Source organism: Enhydra lutris, unplaced genomic scaffold (assembly GCF_002288905.1).
Source record: "Enhydra lutris kenyoni isolate GAN:26980312 unplaced genomic scaffold, ASM228890v2 scaffoldscaffold28, whole genome shotgun sequence".
NCBI lineage: Eukaryota > Metazoa > Chordata > Mammalia > Carnivora > Mustelidae > Enhydra > Enhydra lutris.
In genome coordinates this window covers 210546-231015 of record NW_019154112.1, presented here as the reverse complement: position 1 = coordinate 231015, position 20470 = coordinate 210546, and the positions used below count along the sequence as shown (strand labels likewise).

Below are 20470 nucleotides of genomic sequence, written 5' to 3'. Positions count from 1 at the left end.
AGCCATCAGAGGGCGACAGAGAGACTTAGTGGAAGCGGAAATGAAACGTTTTGCCCCGAGCTTCACGTGAGGTTCCGTGAAGTTTGAACTCGCTCGGCCACCATAGTGCTTAAGACGGAAATGGCAGGCCGTTTCCGGTCTTCGCGGTTCTGGAAGACGTTTTCGGGCTGTTGGAAACCGAACCCCAAGGTTCTAAGGCAGGTCCTTCGCGGAACTCAGACTCCATCCCAGGGCTCCAGGCTTCCAGGCCTCCGACGGCCCCAGCCGCCAGCGTGACTACTGGAAACAGTTCAGGGCCAGGAACCCGGCAGCGTGGGTCACCATGGCGACGCCGGCTGGGCTGGAACGCTGGGTGCAGGACGAGCTGCACTCGGTGCTGGGGCTGAGCGAGCGGCATGTAGCGCAGTTCCTAATTGGTACCGCGCAGCGCTGCGCCTCGGCCGAGGAGTTTGTGCAGCGTCTGCGAGACACCGATACCCTGGACCTCAGCGGACCAGCCCGGGACTTCGCCCTGAGGCTCTGGAACAAGGTGTCGAGAGGGGCGGGGTGGGGCGGGGCCAAGAGTGGGAGCGGCGGGGGAGGAGGTGGAGCAGGGCAGGGGCCTCAGGTTATTTGTCCAGGTGAGGTTGGGCTAACTGTCCTTCCGAGAATTAAGTAATCTCAGTACCCAAGCACCTAACTTTTGTCCACTGTCGCCTGGGTACTGTGCTAGGTGCTGGACGTCCAGTTCTGGGGAGAAGTTCAAGGAGGGTTAAGTGTTATAGAGCAGTGTTTCTCGAACTTTAATATGCATGCGACTCATCCAGGACCCTTATTAAAATGTAGATTCCGATTAGGTAGTTTTGGGATGGGATCTTAGCTTTTGCATTTCTAACTAGTTTCCAGGTGATTCCGATGGTCTACAGGCTACGCTTTGAATAATGAGGCAGTAGAAAAGATGTGTGAGAAGTGCTGTGGAAGGGCAGAGAAGGTAGGGGTAGCGCTCAGGGGAAGGAAGCCCAAAGATTCCCCAAAATCTGTCTGGTAGAGAAGGGGTTAGGAATAAAGCTGTAAAGATGAGCTCCTGGAGGACAGGACTCTGTATTTCTTGTCTTTGTATTTCTCCCACCTGACAGCACCTTACAGAACAGGTGCTTATTTAAGCATATGGAAGAGTGAAAGTGTCCAGCATGTTCACAGAATGGCATATAGCCTGCTTTAATTGTCACATATGTCACAAATGGTGCCTGGTGGGAGATGAGTTTAGAACCTAAGTGGTATGAGGATAAGACTTTATGTAAATCTGTTTAGCATGTATCCTGGAATCTGGTACAGTGCCAGGCTTCTGCAAACCAATCCTTATAGCATATCAGTTCTTGCATAGGGATAGCTTAGTTATGGGGAAGCACAGAGGCTGAACAATTGAGAATTGGTTTTGAGAATGTAAAATAAACTCCATGAAGGCAGGGATTGTTGTCTTTTGTTTATTTCTGTGTCCTTGGTCCCTAGGAGGTAGGTACCTGATGCATCAGACAGTTTTTTTACGTGACCAAAAAAAAAAAAAAAAAAAAAAAAATTGCAGATGTGATTAAGTTAAGGATCTTGAGATAGGGAGATTATCCTGAGTTATTTGGTGGGTTCTTATGAGTGAAAGTGGGCAGGAGAGTCAGTGTCAGAGCAGTGCAGCAGGAGAAGGACTTGATCAGGCATTACTGGCTTTAAAGGTGTCATTCAGTAAATGTTTGCTAAGTGAATGACTGCAAGGAGGTTCAAAGCTGAGAGGCCCAATTCAGGTTGATGAACATGGTGTGAAGCCATGGGGAAAAGAGACAGTGAAGGCTGGTTTAAGATCAGGTCATTCCTTTTTTTTTTTAAAGATTATATTTTAAATTTATTAACTGACAGCGAGAGATCACAAGTAGGCAGTGAGGCAGGCAGAGAGAAAGGAGGGGAAGCAGGCTCTCTGCTGAGCAGAAAGCCCGATGCGGGGCTTGATCCCAGGACCCTAGAACCATGACCTGAGCCGAAGGCAGAGGCTTAACCTACTGAGCCACCCAAGCGCCCCAAGATCAGGTCATTCCTTAAATTCGGAATGGGGCAGAGTGGGTTGGCAGAGATCAGGAGTTGCTCATATCCCATTGTCTTCCCTTCTGATAGGTACCACGGAAGGCAGTGGTAGAGAAGCCTGCTCGGGTGGCTGAGCGAGAGGCCCGAGCCCTGCTGGAGAAGAACCGATCCTATAAATTGCTGGAAGACAGTGAGGAGAGCAGTGAGGAGACTGTAGGTAGAGCCGGGAGCAGTCTCCAGAAGAAGCGTAAAAAACGAAAACACCTCAGGAAGAAATGTCATGAGGAGGAAGAAGAAGATGAGGAAAAGATTTCTGAGAAAGGGAAGCGAAAGGCAGGGTAAGTCAGAAGCAGGATGAGAAAGGATGGAACAGAGGATGAGGGGGCTTGATAAGCTTCCTAGGAGGCCTTATGTAATCCTTTGGGCTGGACTGCAGGGGGAGTAAACAGCAGACTGAGAAGCCAGAGTCGGAGGATGAGTGGGAGCGGACTGAGCGAGAGCGCCTTCAGGACCTGGAGGAACGTGATGCCTTCGCCGAGCGGGTTCGGCAGCGGGACAAGGATCGAACTCGCAATGTCCTGGAGCGGTCAGACAAGAAGGTGCATAGGAGCAGCATGTTGTATGAATCCCTGGGAAGACCCCCTTGGTCAAATCTGAGGTTTGGTGTGATTGGAGAGATAGTGATCTCTGGGAAGACCAGGATGGCCTCTGGTGGTGTCCATCTCTATAGTATGAGGACCCTTCTGGGTCCTCTGGCTATGGCAACCTTTTGCCGAACCTGTAGCCCTAGAGATTCCTCACTGAAAAGGGCCATTTCTTTATACAGTGGTATATCCGAATGAGCCTTGTGATTCTAGAGGAGGAATGGCTGTGAGAGATTTTGACCTCACAGCCCTCCACCCTTGGTTTCTTCTCCTAGGCATATGAAGAGGCTCAGAAGCGCCTCAAGATGGCTGAGGAAGACCGGAAAGCCATGGTGAGTCCTAGTGCCCAGGAAACCAACTATCAGAAGGCCTGGGGTGAGGGAAAAAGGACACAAAGGAAGTATAGTTGGGATGCTGATGGCTTGTCAGGTCTGTGTTGACATGAGCCTGCCAAGGACAAACTTAAGTTGTAGAGGAAAAGAAGCTGCCCACAAACCTTCTTACTCCCTAGGATCTGAATCACACTATGTTCATGAGGGAGATGTGGGCTTTCCCTGAGACTTAAGGCGATGTAATCAGAAGTCAGCTGGAACATCTAAGAGGATGGCTGGAGGACAGGGGCAGGGCAGCTGTCCCACTGCTGAGGTGTGTGCTGTCCAGTCAGCTTGGCCACACCCAATTCCAAAAACCTTCCTACCACCTAATCCCTCCATCCCAAACATGGTCTTATAATCTTCCTCTGGTTTCCTGAGTTTCTTCTCTCTGAATGGGGATATAGCCCTTGTAATTCCTAAACTGAACTTGTCATGGTGTGAGTTCTGGTAGGGTAGACAGTTTTCCAAAGGCCTGGTCTTTCCACGTAAGGTTATACTTCGGATTCTCAAAAGAATTTTGAGACTCCTGGTGTCCTAAAAATGGCCTAGTGGAAGTCAGGTCTCTCCTGACTGAGCCATCTCATGACCCACCCCACAAAATGGCTGTGGTCAGAGACTTCTGAGCTATCTGTCAGTATGGGTGTAATGTTTTTATTTGCCAGAATTTATTCTTTCCTTTTCAATCATGAAAACTTCCAAACAAACAGGGAAGTTAAGAGACGAGTATAATAAACACCCATATCAACTATTCAGATTTAGAAATGGCTAATATTATGTATAGTATTTGCAATAGCTCTATAAGTGTGGGCTTTCTTTTTCTTTCTAAACTTTTTTTTTCTTTCTGAGCTTTTTAAAAGAGTTTAGACATCATGGCATTTTATCCCATCAGCATGTATCTCCTAAGAATGAAGACATTGTCCTCTAAGACCACAGTGCCATTGTCATGCCCCAAAAGATGGACAGTCATTCTCATGTACCAGTGAGGAACCTGTCCACAATAAAATTTCCCCAAAATGTTTTTAGTAACTGCTCTTTCCAAACTGGAAGTCAAGTTTCATGCATTGTATCTGGTGGTTCAGTTTCTTATGTTTATTTGTTTCCTATTCTCTCTCTCTCTATCGTCTTGTACCGTGCCCCACATTCTGGATTTTTCTGACTCTTATCTTGTGTTGAGTTCTTCTATGCCCTGTGCTTTCTTTAAAGTGGAAGTTGGGTCTAAATCTTGCTTCAACTCAGATTAAAAAGTTGTGACAGGAGCACTTCTTGGGTGGCGATGTGCCCTTCACATTATACCGCATCGGGGGAACACACTGACTGTGTACCTGTTGGTGCAGGTAGTGTTCCTGCCAACAGCCTTTCATCTAATGGTTTTAGTATAACCACTACTAATCCTTTCCAAAGTCTGCTGTTTCACTTTTTGAGATTGCAAAAAGATGATTTTTGGAGTCTGACACTCCTTCTACATTTATTGGCTGATCTTTTTATGTAAAGAAGAGCTTTTCCCAGGGCACCTGGGTGGCTCAGTGGGTTAAGCCTCTGCCTTTGGCTCAGGTCATGATCTCAGGGTGGTGAGATTCAGCTCCACATGGGGCTCTGCCCTCAGGGAGAAGTCCGCTTCTCTTCTTCTCCCTTGTCTTCTTCCCTCCCCCTGCTTGTGTTGCTCTCTCTCTCAAATAAATATTTTTTTTTTCAAGATTTTATTTATTCATTTGAGAGAGCGAGAGAACACAACCAGAGGGAGAGGCAGGGAGAGGGAGAAGCAGACTTCCCACAGAGCAGGGAGCCAGATGTGGGGCTCGATCCCAGGACCTGAGATGATGACCTGAGCAGAAGGCAGATGCTTAACCATCTGAGCCCCCAGGCACCCCAATAAACAAGTCTTAAAAAAACAATAACTAGGAATAAGCTATAATTCCTTCTTAAAAGGCAGCACAAATGGGGCACCTGGGTGGCTTAGTCAGTTAAGCATCTGACTTGATTTCAGCTCATGTCATGATCTCCGGGTTGGCAGATTGAATCCTGTGTTGGGCTCTAAGCTCAGCGCAGAGTCTGCTTGGTATTCTCTCTCTCCCTCTGTCCCTGCCCACTCATGCTGTCTTTCTCTCTAAAAATAATAAGTAATAATTTTTTTTTTTTTAAAGATTTTATTTATTTATTTGACAGACAGAAATCACAAGTAGGCAGAGAGGCAGGCAGAGAGAGAGAGGAGGAAGCAGGCTCCCCGCCGAGCAGAGAGCCCGATGCGGGGCTCGATCCCAGGACTCTGGGATCATGACCTGAGCCGAAGGCAGAGGCTTTAACCCACTGAGCCACCCAGGCGCCCCAATAAGTAATAATTTTTAAAAATCTTTAAAAAAAGAAGGCAGGGCAAATGTTATTTACTAATTTTGAGAGAAAGGAGTTTGATGTAACAGTCACCTCACTGGTAGCAAAACCTTTTTTTCCCATTTTGTGTGTGTGTGTGTGTTTGTTTGTCACATTGGACTCATGCATTTTTATTTCTCAGTATTTTATAGTTGCATATCATTTTTCTTTTTGTACTCGAATTGCCTGAGTTGGGTTTTGTTGTTGTTGTTGTTGTTTTATTTTTTAGTAATCTCTATACCCAATGCGGTGCTCAAACTCAAGACCCTGAGATCAGGAGTTGTATGCTGTTTTGAGTCAGCCAGGTGTCCCTCAAATTGCCCGTTTTTGGTTTTGGTGGGGTTTTTTTGCCTGTATTTTAAAAGAACATCCATCTCCTTCCTCCATCAAGTTGAAAAAGTATTTGATTGTGGTACTTAGATTAGATCATGAACTTAAACTCCTTTTAAGTCTTCGTAGAACAGGGGCGCCTGGGTGGCTCAGTCGTTAAGTGTCTGCCTTTGGCTCAGGTCATGATCCTGGGGTCCTGGGGTCCTGGGATCGGGTCCCACATCGGCCTCCCCACTTAGCGGGAGGCCTGCTTCTCCCTCTCCCACTCCCCCTGCTTGTGTTCTCTCTTTTGCTGTGTCTCTCTGTCAAATAAAATCCTTTAAAAAAAAAAGTCTTCAGGGGCGCCTGGGTGGCTCACTGGGTTAAAGCCTCTGCCTTCGGCTCAGGTCATGATCCCAGGGTCCTGGGATTGAGCCCCAAATCAGGCTCTCTGCTTGGCGGGGAGTCTGCTTCCCCCTCTCTCTGTCTCTGCCTGCCTCTCTGCCTACTTGTTATCTCTCTCTGTTAAATATATAAATAAAATCTTAAAAAAAAAAAGAAAAAAAAAGTCTTCATAGAATAAACAGAAGCCAAGCAATTAAACAGAATTGAGGCGCCAAAGGAGAGGGCCTGGTGAAATTTTGCCACTACAGTAGAGGAGGTTGTTTTGATCACAGGGAAGACAGTGTTGCCACAGTGGGAGGGCTCATGGTGAGAGCTGAGAAAGGCCTTAAGGTTGTGGCCAGTCTTTTACTGCCATCCATAATGTGTCCTGAAAAGCTCCTGTCAAAGGAAACATGTAGAAGCCAGATGATACATTGTATGAGGCAGGGAGAAGTTAGTCCCAGAGGCTAAGCATTTCTGATTACATCCTGCCTTACAGAAACACGCTCTGATGCTATACTTCCAGATTTTTGTATATAGTGTATTTTCCCCCTTTTTCCAAACTGTAGTCATTTGGTTTCAGACCAGAGAACATCTAACTGAGACTGAAGATGACCTGTTGGCACACCCAGTGGTTTCTAATAGTCTCACTTGTTTTCAGTTTGAGACCTGTGCTTCTAAATGCTGGTATTAAGCCCTTTTGTTTTCCTTCTTTCAAGTCGAATAAAATAGTAAAAATACAATCTAAAATATTCAGATAATTGCTCTAGTGTATCTATGTTGACAAAGATGGTGAGGCTGTCCAGAAGGACCTTCCAGCTGGATCGTGCTGCTAGAAGATAGTGTGTGGTGTCAGTGTATGGCTTTCAGACAGGCTCAGCTTGGGGCACACCATTAGTCAGGTTGGAAATTACCAAAGGACACTGCTGACCTATCAGGGAACTTGTCACTCTTATGGATAGGTAAGGAAAGGGGTTTCGAGGTGAAGATTTGGCTGCCCTGTCCTAACCCAGGTCCCTGAGCTGCGGAAGAAATCCCGCCGAGAGTACTTGGCTAAGCGGGAGCGAGAGAAGCTTGAGGACCTGGAGGCTGAGCTGGCTGATGAGGAGTTCCTTTTTGGGGATGTGGAGCTGAGCCGACATGAACAGCGGGAGCTCAAATACAAGCGGCGAGTTCGGGATCTGGCCCGGGAGTACCGGGCGGCTGGGGAGCAGGAGAAGCTGGAGGCCACCAATCGTTACCACATGCCAGAGGAGACCCGAGGCCAGGTGAGGCAAAGCAGAGTCCACTTCAGCCCTGCTCCCCAAGCCAAGGGGAGGGAAGTCTTCAGAGCATTGGTCAGTGCCTTGGCTGGCCCCTTCCTTGTCTTCCCTTTGCTTGCATGTGGGGGTAGTGACTGGGAAGGTGAGGCTTGGGAAGAAGGCATCCTCTGTCTTCACATGTCCTTCTTTCCACAGCCAGCACGAGCTGTGGATCTAGTGGAGGAGGAATCAGGCGCCCCTGGAGAGGAGCAGCGACGCTGGGAGGAGGCCCGGCTGGGGGCAGCATCCCTGAAGTTTGGGGCCCGAGATGCTGCCTCCCAGGAGCCCAAGTATCAGCTGGTGCTGGAGGAAGAGGAGACCATCGAGTTTGTCCGGGCCACTCAGCTCCAGGGCGACGAGGTGAGCAGGAGAACTCTGGGACATTCTAAGGAGGTTGGGAAGCCGGCCCTGAAGCTCACACCCCTCTTTCTCCTCAGGAGCCATCGGGCCCACCGCCCCCAACCCAGGCCCAGCAGAAGGAATCCATCCAGGCTGTCCGCCGCAGCCTGCCAGTGTTCCCTTTCCGCGAGGAGCTCCTGGCTGCTATTGCTAATCATCAGGTCCTCATCATCGAGGGTGAGACGGGCTCCGGGAAGACCACCCAGATTCCACAGTATCTCTTTGAGGAGGTACAGTCATCCATGCCCTCCAAGTTGCTAAGCCTTGACCCTTGACAAGCACAGTCCTGTCAGTCCTCCTTTTACATGTTATTTTGAGTGGGTACTTACTACCTTCTCCGTCTTTAGTCTTTTCTGCTAAATTGTGAGTTTCTTAAGAATAAGGACAAACCCTTTTCATGTTTGTTTTCTCACTTCTGTCACCGTGTCTGTGCCTAGTTCCAACGTTCCTGTTGGAAAGACCTGTAGACGGGGTAGATGGTGGCCTGGGGACCTTCCCACACCACACCACACCACACCACACCACCACACCAACCAGCTCAGCCATCACTTCTCCGCAAGGGCCAAGAACAAGGAGTCAGAGGACTTGGTTTCCTGCTTTTTCACCTTCTTTTGTTCCCCTTTGTTTCTGGGTCTGCCCCAGCTGGTCTTTTTCCAGTTCAAGTGTAGCTGAGCCTGATTGTGATCACTCAAAAGGCTGGAACTCTCGGGGCTGGGTGAGGACGCCCTTGAGGGCCCTAAGGTCTGCCCTCCTATATGTTTGCCCTGGTCGTCTGGTTTTCACTTTCTGTCTGTTCCCTCCTTTCCTCCTGCCCTGTTGTACATTTATACCTTCTTTCTCTAAATTATCCTGGGCCCCAGGAGCATATTTATTTATTAAAGGTTTTATTTATTTGAGAGAGCATGAGCAGGGGTGGGGGGAACAGAGGGAGAGAGAGAAGCAAGGGGAGCCCCATGTGGGGCTCATCCCAGGACTCCGGGTTCATGACCTGAGCCAAAGGCAGACGCTTAACTGACTGAGTCACCCAGGTGCACCTTCCCATTCCCCCAACCCCGGAAGCATATTTAGCCAAGGAAAAATCTCTTCTCTTGTCATTCAGGGTTATACAAGGAAGGGAATGAAGATTGCCTGCACCCAGCCCCGGAGAGTGGCAGCCATGAGTGTGGCTGCCCGGGTGGCCCGGGAGATGGGTGTGAAGCTTGGGAATGAGGTGAGATCTGCGGGGACTGAAAGGGGAGGGGAGCTTCTAGGGTCTGGGACGTAGCCCACACTGTGCAGGGCTTCACACCACAGGTCCAGGCACTGATCCCTCCTCCCCTAGACCTGCACTCCCTTCAGGTAGTGTCAGTCCAATCTTAATGGCCCTTTTGACAGGTTGGCTACAGCATCCGCTTTGAGGACTGCACATCAGAGCGAACTGTCCTCCGCTACATGACAGATGGGATGCTCCTCAGGGAGTTCCTCTCTGAACCTGACCTTGCAAGTTACAGGTACACAAAGGGTCCCTGTCTCCCACAAGAGAGCCACTGCCCTCTCTTCCACCCAGTCTACTGCCTTCCTCCCCTTCAACACCTTCCTACAGGTGCTGCTCCTTCATTCTCTGGCCTTTCTCTTCTTTCTTCTCATCCAGCTAGTTTGGCCTTTGTCTTCTGACTGGCCCACCAGTTCTTGAATCTTTTATGGTGTGGATAGTCCTAGGACTGACCTGCAGGTATCATGGAGATGGGATAGAAGAGAGGCAGAGAAGTCCTCTGCCTGTTGCTTCCAGAATTTAGAAAACACCAGGATGGTAGAGTGGTGCTGTGGAGACTTAAAAAGCCATATGAAGACTCTTTGAAGATTCTTAGAATGTTCAGCTTAGAGTGGAGAAACTCAGGGAGACATCCTGGTTGTCTCTAAAGGAAGGGCTGTTACATGGACAAAGAAGTCAGACTTGTTTCACATGATGCTAGAGAGTGCAACTAACAACCATGGGAGAGGTTACAGGGAGACAGATTTCAGGGCAATACTAAGAAGTCAGAGTGGTGGAGATTGGAGGGGCTGTCGGTGTGCTGGGCCCTCACTCTTGGGCCTCTGGCCCAGGTCTTGGAGTGGCTTGGTCTGTGAATAGTGAGTTCTCAGTGCTGGTGTTGGCCAGGCAGGGCTTGGATGAACGAACATGTGTTTAAGAGGAGAAGGGATGGTGCATGGCTGGTGGTGGGGTCAGGCCAGCCAAGCACTATGTGCTTTCTCAACTCTCAGGAGGCTGTGAAGTTCTGGTCTTAGGAGATCACAAATGGAGCAATAGGACAAATACGATTTGAGTCTTCACATCCCTTGCAAATATTTCAGAATCCGAGGAAGGCTAGCCAGTGCAAGAGTGTTTGGGTATAGGGTTTTCCCATCAAGCCAGCCTGCTTTGTGGAACAGATAGGGACTTCACCAGCATAGTCAGGAGTCAGCTGATGCAGGCTTGCCTGTCACTTGGAAATCCAGAGATTTGAATGAGGATAAAGAAGATGCAGCACCTGGATAATTAAGGAGAAGACCAAAAATTCTGGAGAGCTCTCTCAGGTTGGGGTAGAAAGGCTGACCCGGGCCCTCTCCCCAGAAGGAGGCAGCAGGGCCAACAGAGATGCCAACAGCTCACAGGGCGTTCGAATTATGGTGGCCCAGGGGACCTTCCCAGCAGGGCCTCTTTTGAATAAAAGAGCTCTCACTTTTTTCCGCTTTAAAACAGATACTCTTACTTTTGCTGACTCTAACAGACCCATGACTCTAACCCAGAAAGGATGTCTGACTTGTCTTGGCCTTGGCTTCCAGCCTCCAAATCTTGGCTGTTGTTGTCTTCCCAGGCTGGGATAAGCTGCAGACTGTGGGGTCTTGGCCTTCTTTAACTTTCTGTTGGTCTTCCTTAGCTGGGGTGATTGGCTTCTCTTTGGATCTGTCCTCCCACATTCCCACATTCACCTTTGGGCTCTTTGCTTCCCTCTGTGCCCTCATCCAGGGGACCCTCTTGTCTTCTCCTGGCCAGCTTTCCAGGCTCACTGCTCCCCTATTCTTTCCCTAGTGTGGTGATGGTAGATGAGGCTCATGAACGGACCCTACACACAGACATTCTCTTTGGGTTAATCAAAGATGTTGCTCGCTTCCGGCCTGAGCTGAAGGTCTTGGTGGCTTCAGCCACGCTGGACACTGCCCGTTTTTCCACCTTCTTTGATGATGCCCCTGTCTTCCGAATCCCTGGACGCAGGTTTCCAGTTGACATCTTCTATACCAAGGTGCTCCCCTCAGGGAGGGTGGGTTTAAGTGCTAGGCAGCAAACCGTGGGCCTTTGGAGAAGGTTGTCCCAGGGAGGGAAGGGGAAAATGGAGAGTCCAAAAGGGCACTAGGATAAACTGGTTATTGAGTTGAGAGAAGAGGTTTCCCAAAGAGATGGCCTTCCTGTGACCCCTCTCCTGCTTCTGCCTAGGCTCCAGAGGCTGACTACCTGGAAGCTTGTGTAGTGTCTGTGCTGCAGATCCATGTGACCCAGCCCCCTGGGGATATCCTGGTGTTCCTGACAGGACAGGTGTGAGACGGTGGGGTTGGGGGTGGTGGTGGTGATGTATCCCAGGGGAGGACAGAGCTGCCAGATCGGCCTTGTGTCACTTTGGGACCTGTACTGCTGTCTCCATCCCAAATCCAGGAGGAGATTGAGGCTGCCTGTGAGATGCTCCAGGATCGCTGCCGCCGCCTGGGCTCCAAAATCCGGGAGCTCTTGGTGTTACCCATTTATGCCAACCTGCCTTCTGACATACAGGCTCGTATCTTCCAGCCCACACCCCCTGGGGCACGAAAGGTCAGTTGGAGAAACCCACATTTTTCACCCCTATAGTTCACACAGCTAGTAGTGAAAAAGAGAGTATGTGCCTGCCCTGTGCAGGATCTTTCCTGGGCCTGCTGCAGCCACAAGGCTCAGTAGTGGTCCCCCGCTTCCAGAGCTGGAGAGAGGATGAATTCAGCATGAACTGAGACACACCCAAATAACGTGACCTGATAAGTCAGTACTCTGGAGGTGCAGAGGAGAGGGGAAGTCCTTGGTGTGCTGAAAGGTGGGATTTTATCTGTATCTTTAAGAAAAAAGGTAGGGAATTCCAAAGCAAAGCCTAAGGTATGTTTGAGGTCAGAGTGTAATCTAGAAGATTAAGGGGAAGGTTCACATGGTGAAAACAACTCTGGACTGAGATTAGGGAGGGCCTTTGAGAGCAGTTGGAAGCATTTGAACTTTAGACGATTGGATGGCAATCAAAGGGTTTTGAGCAAAGATGTAACTTCCATTCAACAAATATTTAATGCGCTCCTCCCACATACCAGGTACTGTTCTAGGGAATGAAGATACAATGAAGAACAGAACAATGTCCCTAGGCTCTCAGAGATTATAGTCTAACGTAAGTTAGGAGACAGTGGATATGTAAATACACAATGCTGATTCGTGACCAGTGCTATGGAGAGATACCATGCAAAATGGGGAGATGGAGACTGACTCCAGAGGAGTGGGAGTGAGGAATGGCAGAAGGTGTTTTCCTCAGGGTGTAAGGAAGATCTCTCCTTCTCCAGTAAGGTGAAAGGGAACCCAGTGAGGGAGGGAGTCTTGCTGATACCTGGAGGTAAAGTGTGTCCAGTGGAGGGAACAACTCGTGGGAAGGACCCGAGGGAGGAGTGTGCTCAAACCAGCCAAGGAGCAGCAGGAGTGGAGGAGGAGTAGAGGCGAGGGAGCCCATAGTACTCGGAGGGGAGGTCAGAAAGGTAGCCAGGGCTAGAGGAGTCAGGGCTTCAAGGGGTTTGAATATGGTTCTCAAGTAGGACGGGAAGCCATTGACAGCTGGGGTTAATGATGTGACAGGTTGATGTTTTTGAAGGGCCATCCAGATGCCAGAATGATGAGTGGTAAGCAGGGCCAGGAGTAGAGGCAGGGAGACACATGAGAAGCCTGTTGCAGGAAGTCCTGGATGAGGATGAATGTGAAAGTGCTGGTGGGAAAGATGGGAGCCAGGGACCTGGACCCCCTCTCCCATCTCTGAAAACAGTTCTAACCCTGCTCCCACGTCCTTTCCACATTATGTCCCTGTTCATCCCTACTCTCGCTTGCTCCTGCCTGGCTTGTCCCCCTCTCCTGACTTTAGACCCTAATCCCTTCAGCTCCTGTCCCTTATCTGCACCTGCTTCTCTACTGGAATCTTCCAGGAATACTTTTTCTAGGTAATTTGGTGGGTGGGGTCTCCAGGTGACTATACATCCTGTCACTCAGGTGGTTGTGGCAACAAACATCGCTGAGACATCACTCACCATTGAAGGCATCATTTACGTGCTGGATCCAGGGTTCTGTAAGCAGAAGAGCTACAACCCTCGCACAGGCATGGAATCCCTCACTGTCACACCCTGCAGCAAGGTCAGCCTGCTTGGCCTCCAACAATGTCTCCATGGGAAGGGTTCAATTCTGAAGCCTGTGGGAGCTTCTTAGAGGACAGGGAAAAAGCAGCCTACATCCTCTCAGATTTCTTGCATAAGTATTGCTTCTTCTCTTTTCCCTCTCCAGTTGTCAGCCATGCCTGCCTCTCCTTTCTTTGTAGGCCTCAGCCAATCAACGGGCTGGTCGGGCAGGTCGGGTGGCTGCTGGGAAGTGCTTCCGCCTGTATACTGCCTGGGCCTATCAGCATGAGCTGGAGGAAACCACAGTGCCGGAGATCCAGAGGACCAGCCTGGGCAATGTCGTGTTGCTGCTCAAGAGCTTAGGTTATTTGGGGTCCCCCAGTCCTCCTGAGAGAGGAGGGAGGAGGGGCTGGAGTCACTGATCCCTGCAGAGAAGCTGTTCTACACCCTCACATCTTTCTTCAGGGATCCATGACCTAATGCACTTTGATTTCCTGGACCCTCCACCATATGAGACCCTCCTGCTGGCTTTGGAGCAGCTGTATGCTCTGGGAGCCCTCAACCACCTCGGGGAGCTCACCACGGTAAGGTGGGAGGGCAGCATGGGCAGGAGCAGGATGAGGGGGTTGGGGTGACTTCTTGAGTGGTGGAGGGACCCCTGAGGGAGGACTGGCCTCAACTCTTTTTCCTCTCCTTAGTCTGGTCGGAAGATGGCAGAGCTACCGGTGGACCCCATGCTATCTAAAATGATCCTGGCCTCTGAGAAGTAAGTGCCACACCCCACTCCCACCCCTGCCACTCTGGCCAGGCCCCCAGCACACAAACTGGCTTTGCTTCCTTCTCTCTTGGGGCCTTCTTTGTTACCTTGGTCTTTTTCCTCTTTTTCTCCTTGCTGTATTATTCTTTAATAAGTTATTAGAGAACTCTTACTGCCCCTTTTGAGGCTCACAAGGGGCAGTAAGATACTAATCAAATGACTAAGATTGACAAACAGAAAATTGAGGGGCATGAATGGATGTGGAAGACTTAGCACCTGTGAGGAGTGCTGTGTGTGGACTGGTTTGGGGACTTTCTCATTCCTGAGGTTTTGGACTGTAACACTTAGATGTAGTTGTGGAGGGACCACCTTTAAATGCCATTCCTCTGCCATAGTAGAGGTCAGAGGTCATTACGTGAACTTGAAGTGCTGTCTTTCCTGATGCACATAATACACCCCTTCCTCCTGCAGAAGTCCTTCCTACCCTCAGAAGTCCTCAGCGCTTTCCTGCCCTCGCCATGGATAGCCTCCCCGCGATTGTTTCACCTACAGCCCACCACCACCAAAATCTGTCCGCCCTGAATTGTAGCCGTTAATGGCAGTCTCCATGTGAGGACACATCCGCACACAGTGATCACTTCTCCCCTTACTGTGCGTGTATCTGTTCCTGTGTGCCTTCCTTTGAACCCTCATGCTTTGTCGTTCCTGCCCAGGTACAGCTGTTCAGAAGAGATCCTGACGGTGGCTGCCATGCTGTCTGTCAACAACTCCATCTTCTACCGACCCAAAGACAAGGTTGTGCATGCCGACAATGCCCGTGTCAACTTTTTCCTCCCTGGTGGAGACCACCTGGTTCTGCTGAATGTTTATACGCAGGTCACTGGGCTTGGCTGATGGGATTGAGGGAGACACGGGGGACTCTGGTTCTGCTATATACTTAAGTCCCACTTTTTTTTAACCATCTTCACAGTGGGCTGAGAGTGGTTACTCTTCCCAGTGGTGCTATGAGAACTTTGTGCAGTTCAGATCAATGCGCCGAGCCCGGGATGTGAGGGAACAGCTGGAGGGGCTCTTGGAACGCGTGGAAGTTGGTCTCAGCTCTTGCCAGGGGGACTATATCCGTGTACGCAAGGTCAGCTTTTTTTCAGTCTCCCTGTTCCCCACACTCTCTCCATCTACAGAGTGAGCTGCTCTGGGGGCCTGTAGCAGTCCCTCCAGCCTGAGGATGTGCCCTCTTCCCCTGGGGAAGGCGTGCTTTTCTGTGCTTTCTTCCCCAGACCTCTGAAGGGTCATTCCCAGGGGATTCTTCACACATTCCTTACCTTTTGAGTTCTCCAGAAGCCTGAACTAAAAAGGTTGTGAGTGCTTAGGTTCCCTGGATGTGTGGCTTTCTGGTTGACTTTCTTTCCTGTCTTCCCCTCAGGCCATCACAGCTGGTTACTTTTACCACACGGCCCGGTTGACTCGTAGTGGCTATCGCACAGTCAAACAGCAGCAGACAGTGTTCATTCACCCCAACTCCTCCCTGTTTGATGAACAGCCACGTTGGCTGCTCTACCATGAACTTGTCTTGACCACCAAGGAGTTCATGAGACAGGTGAGGGGACCTTCCCTTGCCCAGGATGGTGCAGATGTGGGGGGAGGTAGGATCCTAACAAGCTAAAAACCCAGGTTCAGGTTGCTGAGACCAGCAGAGAAATAGGAAAACACTTTGCTTTAAGGCAGGATAAAATAGAAAGGCCTTCTCTCAACAGCTATGTCAGCATCTACTAAGATCTAAGAACTGCATACTCATTCAGTGCATATTTGAATGCCTAGTATCTTGGTGTTTCAGATGCTGGGGTAAGAATGGTGAACAAAGCAGATGTGGTCTCTGTCCTGAGTGTACTTTACAGTCTTTATGACTAGGTTTTTTAGGGATAGTTTACTGGGGATCCTGAATGACATGTAAAGGTTATGTCTGCCCTTGGGGTATATAGTATTAGAGCCTGGCACCTTGCCCCTAGCCCTGTAGTCAAAGGTGGAAGAAAGAAACTTTTTTGATTACACATACACTAGAGTGTAGGTTGGAAAAAGGGGAACCCTACTGACTTTTTCTCTCCTCTTGTAGGTATTGGAAATTGAGAGCAGTTGGCTTCTGGAGGTGGCTCCTCACTATTATAAGGCCAAGGAACTAGAAGATCCCCATTCTAAGAAAATGCCAAAAAAAATAGGCAAGACACGAGAAGAGCTAGGGTAAAGAGGAGGGGACACAAACAGAACCCAACACCCCTCTTTTTCCTTCTGTAACATTATTTAATATACATTTTTGGAATAAAGCTTGTAGGAACTTTAAATTTTAATTGATTTATATTTTATTTTTAAAAAAAGACTTGAAAGAGAAAGAATTATTATTTTAAGTAGCCTCCATGCTCAGCATGGGGCTTGAACTCACAACCCCAAGGATCAAGAGTCCTATGCTCTACCGACTGAGCCAGCCAGGTGTCCCAAGCTTATGGGAACTTTTGAGATGCAGAGAAAGTAACATGGAAATTCTCATATATTCACTTAGACTTTATTATTTACAAGTTAAATTACATAGCAGCTTTACACAGCATGAGATGGCAAAAAAGGAGAGTAAAGAGGGGAGGAAGCTGGCTCCTGAGATTCTAGGCCCCCTCCACCACTTCCTCTTGTGCGTATATAGCAAAGTCTTCAGTGCTGCCTTTACCCCAGTTCCTGGATCAGGTCTTAGAACACAGGTGTAAGTTGGGTTCTGGCTCTGACAGTCCCAGAGTCACCAGGGCTCCCACTAGCAGCTTTTTCACAGGCGTTGGGGCTGAGTGTGAAGGCATCAGCTGCAGGGACAGAGGTTAAGGCCAGTTGGTGGGATGTTCTACACCTTCACCCATCCCCATCCAGCCTAAGGACTTACTTTGTCTAGGCGATGGCGACAAATGAGGCCACTGGAATTCAGGTAGAAGGTGGAATAGGCATCATAGGTCCTGGTGAAGGGGAAAAGAGAGGCTTACCGAGGGAGGTGACTAGTCCCAAAGTTTAATTCAAGCATTTGTTTAAACCAGTAGTTCCTAAATTTTGCTACACTGTAGATGTAGATGAGGAGAACTCAAAAATAACTGATGCTCAGGTTGTACCCTGTCCCACTTAAATCTGAATGTCTGGCACCGGTATTTAAACTTTAAAGATCCTTAGATGATTTTTGAGAATCACTGGTTTGGGCCAAACCTAACAATTTCCTGGGATTCTGTTCTATGCCAGAAATTTACTAAATACTCTACCTAAGATTATGAAGCTCAACTTATTAGGAATTTTCATTTGTTCAATAAATACTTGAATGACTATGATGTGCCACATAATGTACACCAAAAAACAGAGTCTAGAGGTTTCTTAACACACTCAATGTCCCTGATTCCTGGTAGAGAAAACAAAATCCCTGCTCTCAAGGAGGCTGCAGTCAAGTCACAGTATATCAAGGATGGTCTGGAAGACTAGATCAGAGTCCTAAAGGCAGGATTAAGAAACCGATTAGATCTTTTCTCACTTATCTTACCGATAAAGCTCTTCCTTGTCTCGCTTGTAGAAACGCAGAAAGAGCATGTGGATGGGCAGCCCCACAAGCCGCCAGCGGGCTTGCAGGGTCCAATTCTCTGGGTGGCGGGTCAGCTGTAGAACCTCCAACCGAAGCTGTGCAAAATAGTTCCAGGCCAGGAAGCGGCAGAGGGTCAGTGACAGAATGTACCATGTCCGGCCCCTGGGAAGAAGGGATGGGAAAGATCGCTCATGATGGCATAATCAGAAAACCAAACTGGCCTCTGTCTGGGGAACGGGAAACAGTTGTGAGAGGTGGCAGGACATTCTCTGGTAAATGAAAAATCAAGTAGAAAGCACATGGTGCTTTTCCTCCCCAAGGCCCTACCCGTGCCTGGATTCTCACTTGGTACGGATGTTCAGGATCTCATTGATGAATTCCACATCCGATGAGTAGAGAGTATAGTCGTGGGAGTGAAGGAAGAGATTGGGAAGCTGGGTGGAAGAAGAAGGCATCAGCCCAGTAGGAAAGAAAAGATGATCCTACTTCTCAGTTTTCTCTTTGATGCTTCTTTACTCCCCTCTGAGTAAAAAGTCATCTCATCCCATATTTAACTTCCCTTAAATCCAAACTGAAAAATATATTTTTCTTGGGAAATGTTTATATGCCTGTCTCATAATTCCAAGAAATCCAGTCGACTAGCCCTCTATTTCCAGGTCTATCTACATCCCTTCTCACTGCAGATGGAGGCCACTTTCAAGCTGACTTACCTCTTGTCTCAGTCTCTCATACATGACAGCCAGGTGCTCCTCCATACTTGGATCTCCTGATGGAGTGGCAGGGGAAGGGTGAGAGGTTCCTGGGGCTTGGAAAGGTATCAAAGCCCCAGGACAGGGGCAGGGAGGTCCCTCAAATAGGCTCCTAAGCCCATCCAGGCAGCCACTATGCATCTCAGGTCCTGGTGCCTCCTCTCCCTTTCTAGGAGGGAGAACCACCCATGGTGAGCTGAGGGCCTGGATCTGAGGGAGATGTGGCGGGAGAGCCCGGGGAAGCAGCCAGATCGGAGGGTGTGGGGGGGGGGGAGACCAGAGAAGAGAAGATGGAGAAGTGGCTGTTGTGGAGGGGGGCCACAGGGGCGGGAAAGGTAGAGTCCGTGGAGAAAGCTGGTCCTAAGGAGGAATAATAAAAGGAAAAAGATAAGAATCTAGCTAACTGATGCCCCCTCATCTAAACTCTGTTCATTAATATGCTTCCAATCCCACCTGCTCCTCCTGACAGGAGAAAAATGGGATGAATTCAACTTTATCTCTACTGAAAACAGAAAGTTTCCTGTGACACAGGTACAAATACTTCCCCAAAACATTAGTTTAAGATCACAACACTGTTTGGGGGCAGTTACACATCTCTTACAGAAAAAATCCTAATATTTTGAAAAATGAACAAAGGAATGGAGCAACAGATTTTAGTGTAAATGTGGATGAAATGACGTGGCCGGTAACACAACTCCACCATGAAGTGTGTGATAGAAAAAAACATCCAGCTGTAAGCAGGGGACATTTCTCTGAGCTCTGATTACCTTGGGCACTCTCATTCCCTATGCCTATTTCTTATAAATGTCTTTTTATACACAAGGACGATGAAGCACACTTAACTGTTATGAGGGCTATCGGACATAATAAATGTAAATATAACTTCGTCATCTATAAAGTAGTATGTAAATGTGAGTTACTATCTTTTCGGGCTCCGCTAATGACACAAACAAGCCGAGGAGACCGTTAAAGGCTGGGCTTCAAGTCGCCTGGTTTACCGAAGTTGAAAGTGCGACGGGCGGGAGGTCACCCAAAGTAAGGCCTCGCCCGAGTCCTTCGCTCTCAAGGAACCCCTGCGGGGCTGTCTCACTTCCGGGAAGGCTCGCGGGCGGTGCGGGGGGTACCACCGGCCCCAAGGCGCCGTCTCCGCTGGGGGCGTGGCCATTTTGCTCTGCCGGGCGCAGGGGCTAGAACCGGATCCACCCAGGCCGGCCTTTCCGCCCTGACCGCTATCCCGGTGTAAGATACGCGGGCTGCACAGGGCGGCCCGCAGGTCTGTCTGTTAGGGATCTGGGAATTCCGGGGCGGCTCCGCGGCCAGGCTGCGAACCTCTCCGCCCCTTGTCCTTCAAATCACCTCCATGCACAGGTAACCGCGGAAACGCCGGAGAAATGCGGCCGCGCCCCGCCGTCCCTGCTTCAATGCCGCCTGCACACCCGAGACCCGGGAGAACCAACATCGCGTGCACGCCACGCCCGGCTGTACGCTCCTCCGGGTCCCCGCGACCCCTCGCCCCTCCACGCGCCGCCCTGCACAGGTGAGGAGGACGGTAGGACGGCATTGCGCCTGCGCGGACAGGGCGCGCGCTCCGCCCCACACGCCGACTCTGAGAGGGTCTCTCCCCGCCCCCTCTCCTCCCCTCCTGTTTCCCCTCTGCTCTCACCTGGGGGCGAGCCTGGTAAGTGCGGAGGCAGGGGCCGAGATGCCGGGCCGCCCCCCGGCTGGGCTGGTACATGATCTAACGGGAGCGGAGACAGCGCCTCCAGTGTCCGGCCTCTGGCCTCCTCACAGGGGTGAGCGCGCCCCGGAGCCGGCTTCTTGAAGGGGAAAGGGGGGGGATGGTGTGTGTGAAGGGGCTGGAGAGAGGGAAACGGAGATGTTGCGCGCTTGCGCACTGCAGCGGGTTCCAAGGAGGCGATGAGGCATTCGTCTGCAGTGAGTGCGCTTGCGCTTGCCGGCTCGCGAGGCCGTCTAAGCGCGCTTGCGCAGTAAATTAGGTCCCGGCAAACAGGGATGTTTTACCTGTAGCGCTTGAGCAAAAAGCTGGGGGAATAATGGGCCTGAACCAGGTACACGAAGAGCGAGGGGTGGGATTGAAAATAATGACAACTTCCAGCAGCTCTCGCGATAAAAATAAATACTTTTATTACTCTGGTTAAAAAT

At 49.8% G+C, this 20470-nt stretch overlaps 2 protein-coding genes across 4 annotated transcripts; one reads left to right on the top strand and one right to left on the bottom strand.

The window, feature by feature from the left end:
* Positions 1–81: 81 nt before the first annotated feature.
* Positions 82–16343, top strand: LOC111152307 (DEAH-box helicase 16). Its single transcript, XM_022510785.1, has 20 exons — positions 82–529; positions 2137–2384; positions 2483–2645; positions 2966–3022; positions 7135–7389; positions 7579–7782; positions 7860–8051; positions 8921–9031; positions 9196–9311; positions 10871–11081; positions 11273–11371; positions 11489–11641; positions 13091–13231; positions 13413–13575; positions 13678–13796; positions 13911–13978; positions 14683–14845; positions 14940–15101; positions 15393–15566; positions 16080–16343. Exons 1-20 carry the CDS (start codon positions 323–325, stop codon positions 16206–16208), a joined length of 3135 nt encoding a protein of 1044 aa, XP_022366493.1. The 5' UTR covers positions 82–322; the 3' UTR covers positions 16209–16343.
* A 164-nt stretch (positions 16344–16507) lies between these two features.
* On the bottom strand, positions 16508–20464 carry LOC111152371 (chromosome unknown C6orf136 homolog). 3 transcript variants are annotated; one of them, XM_022510892.1, is made up of 6 exons: positions 19971–20462; positions 18269–18667; positions 17904–17992; positions 17520–17720; positions 16884–16953; positions 16508–16806 (listed from the first exon to the last, which is right to left on the bottom strand). In XM_022510892.1, the coding sequence occupies exons 1-6, from the start codon at positions 20040–20042 to the stop codon at positions 16693–16695; spliced, it is 945 nt and encodes a 314-aa protein (XP_022366600.1). In that variant the 5' UTR covers positions 20043–20462; the 3' UTR covers positions 16508–16692. The 3 variants fall into 3 exon arrangements, with proteins under 3 accessions (XP_022366600.1, XP_022366601.1, XP_022366602.1); XM_022510893.1 differs by having other exon boundaries at positions 19664–20027; XM_022510894.1 differs by lacking the exon at positions 18269–18667 and having other exon boundaries at positions 19971–20464.
* Between the last annotated feature and the right edge of the window lie 6 nt (positions 20465–20470).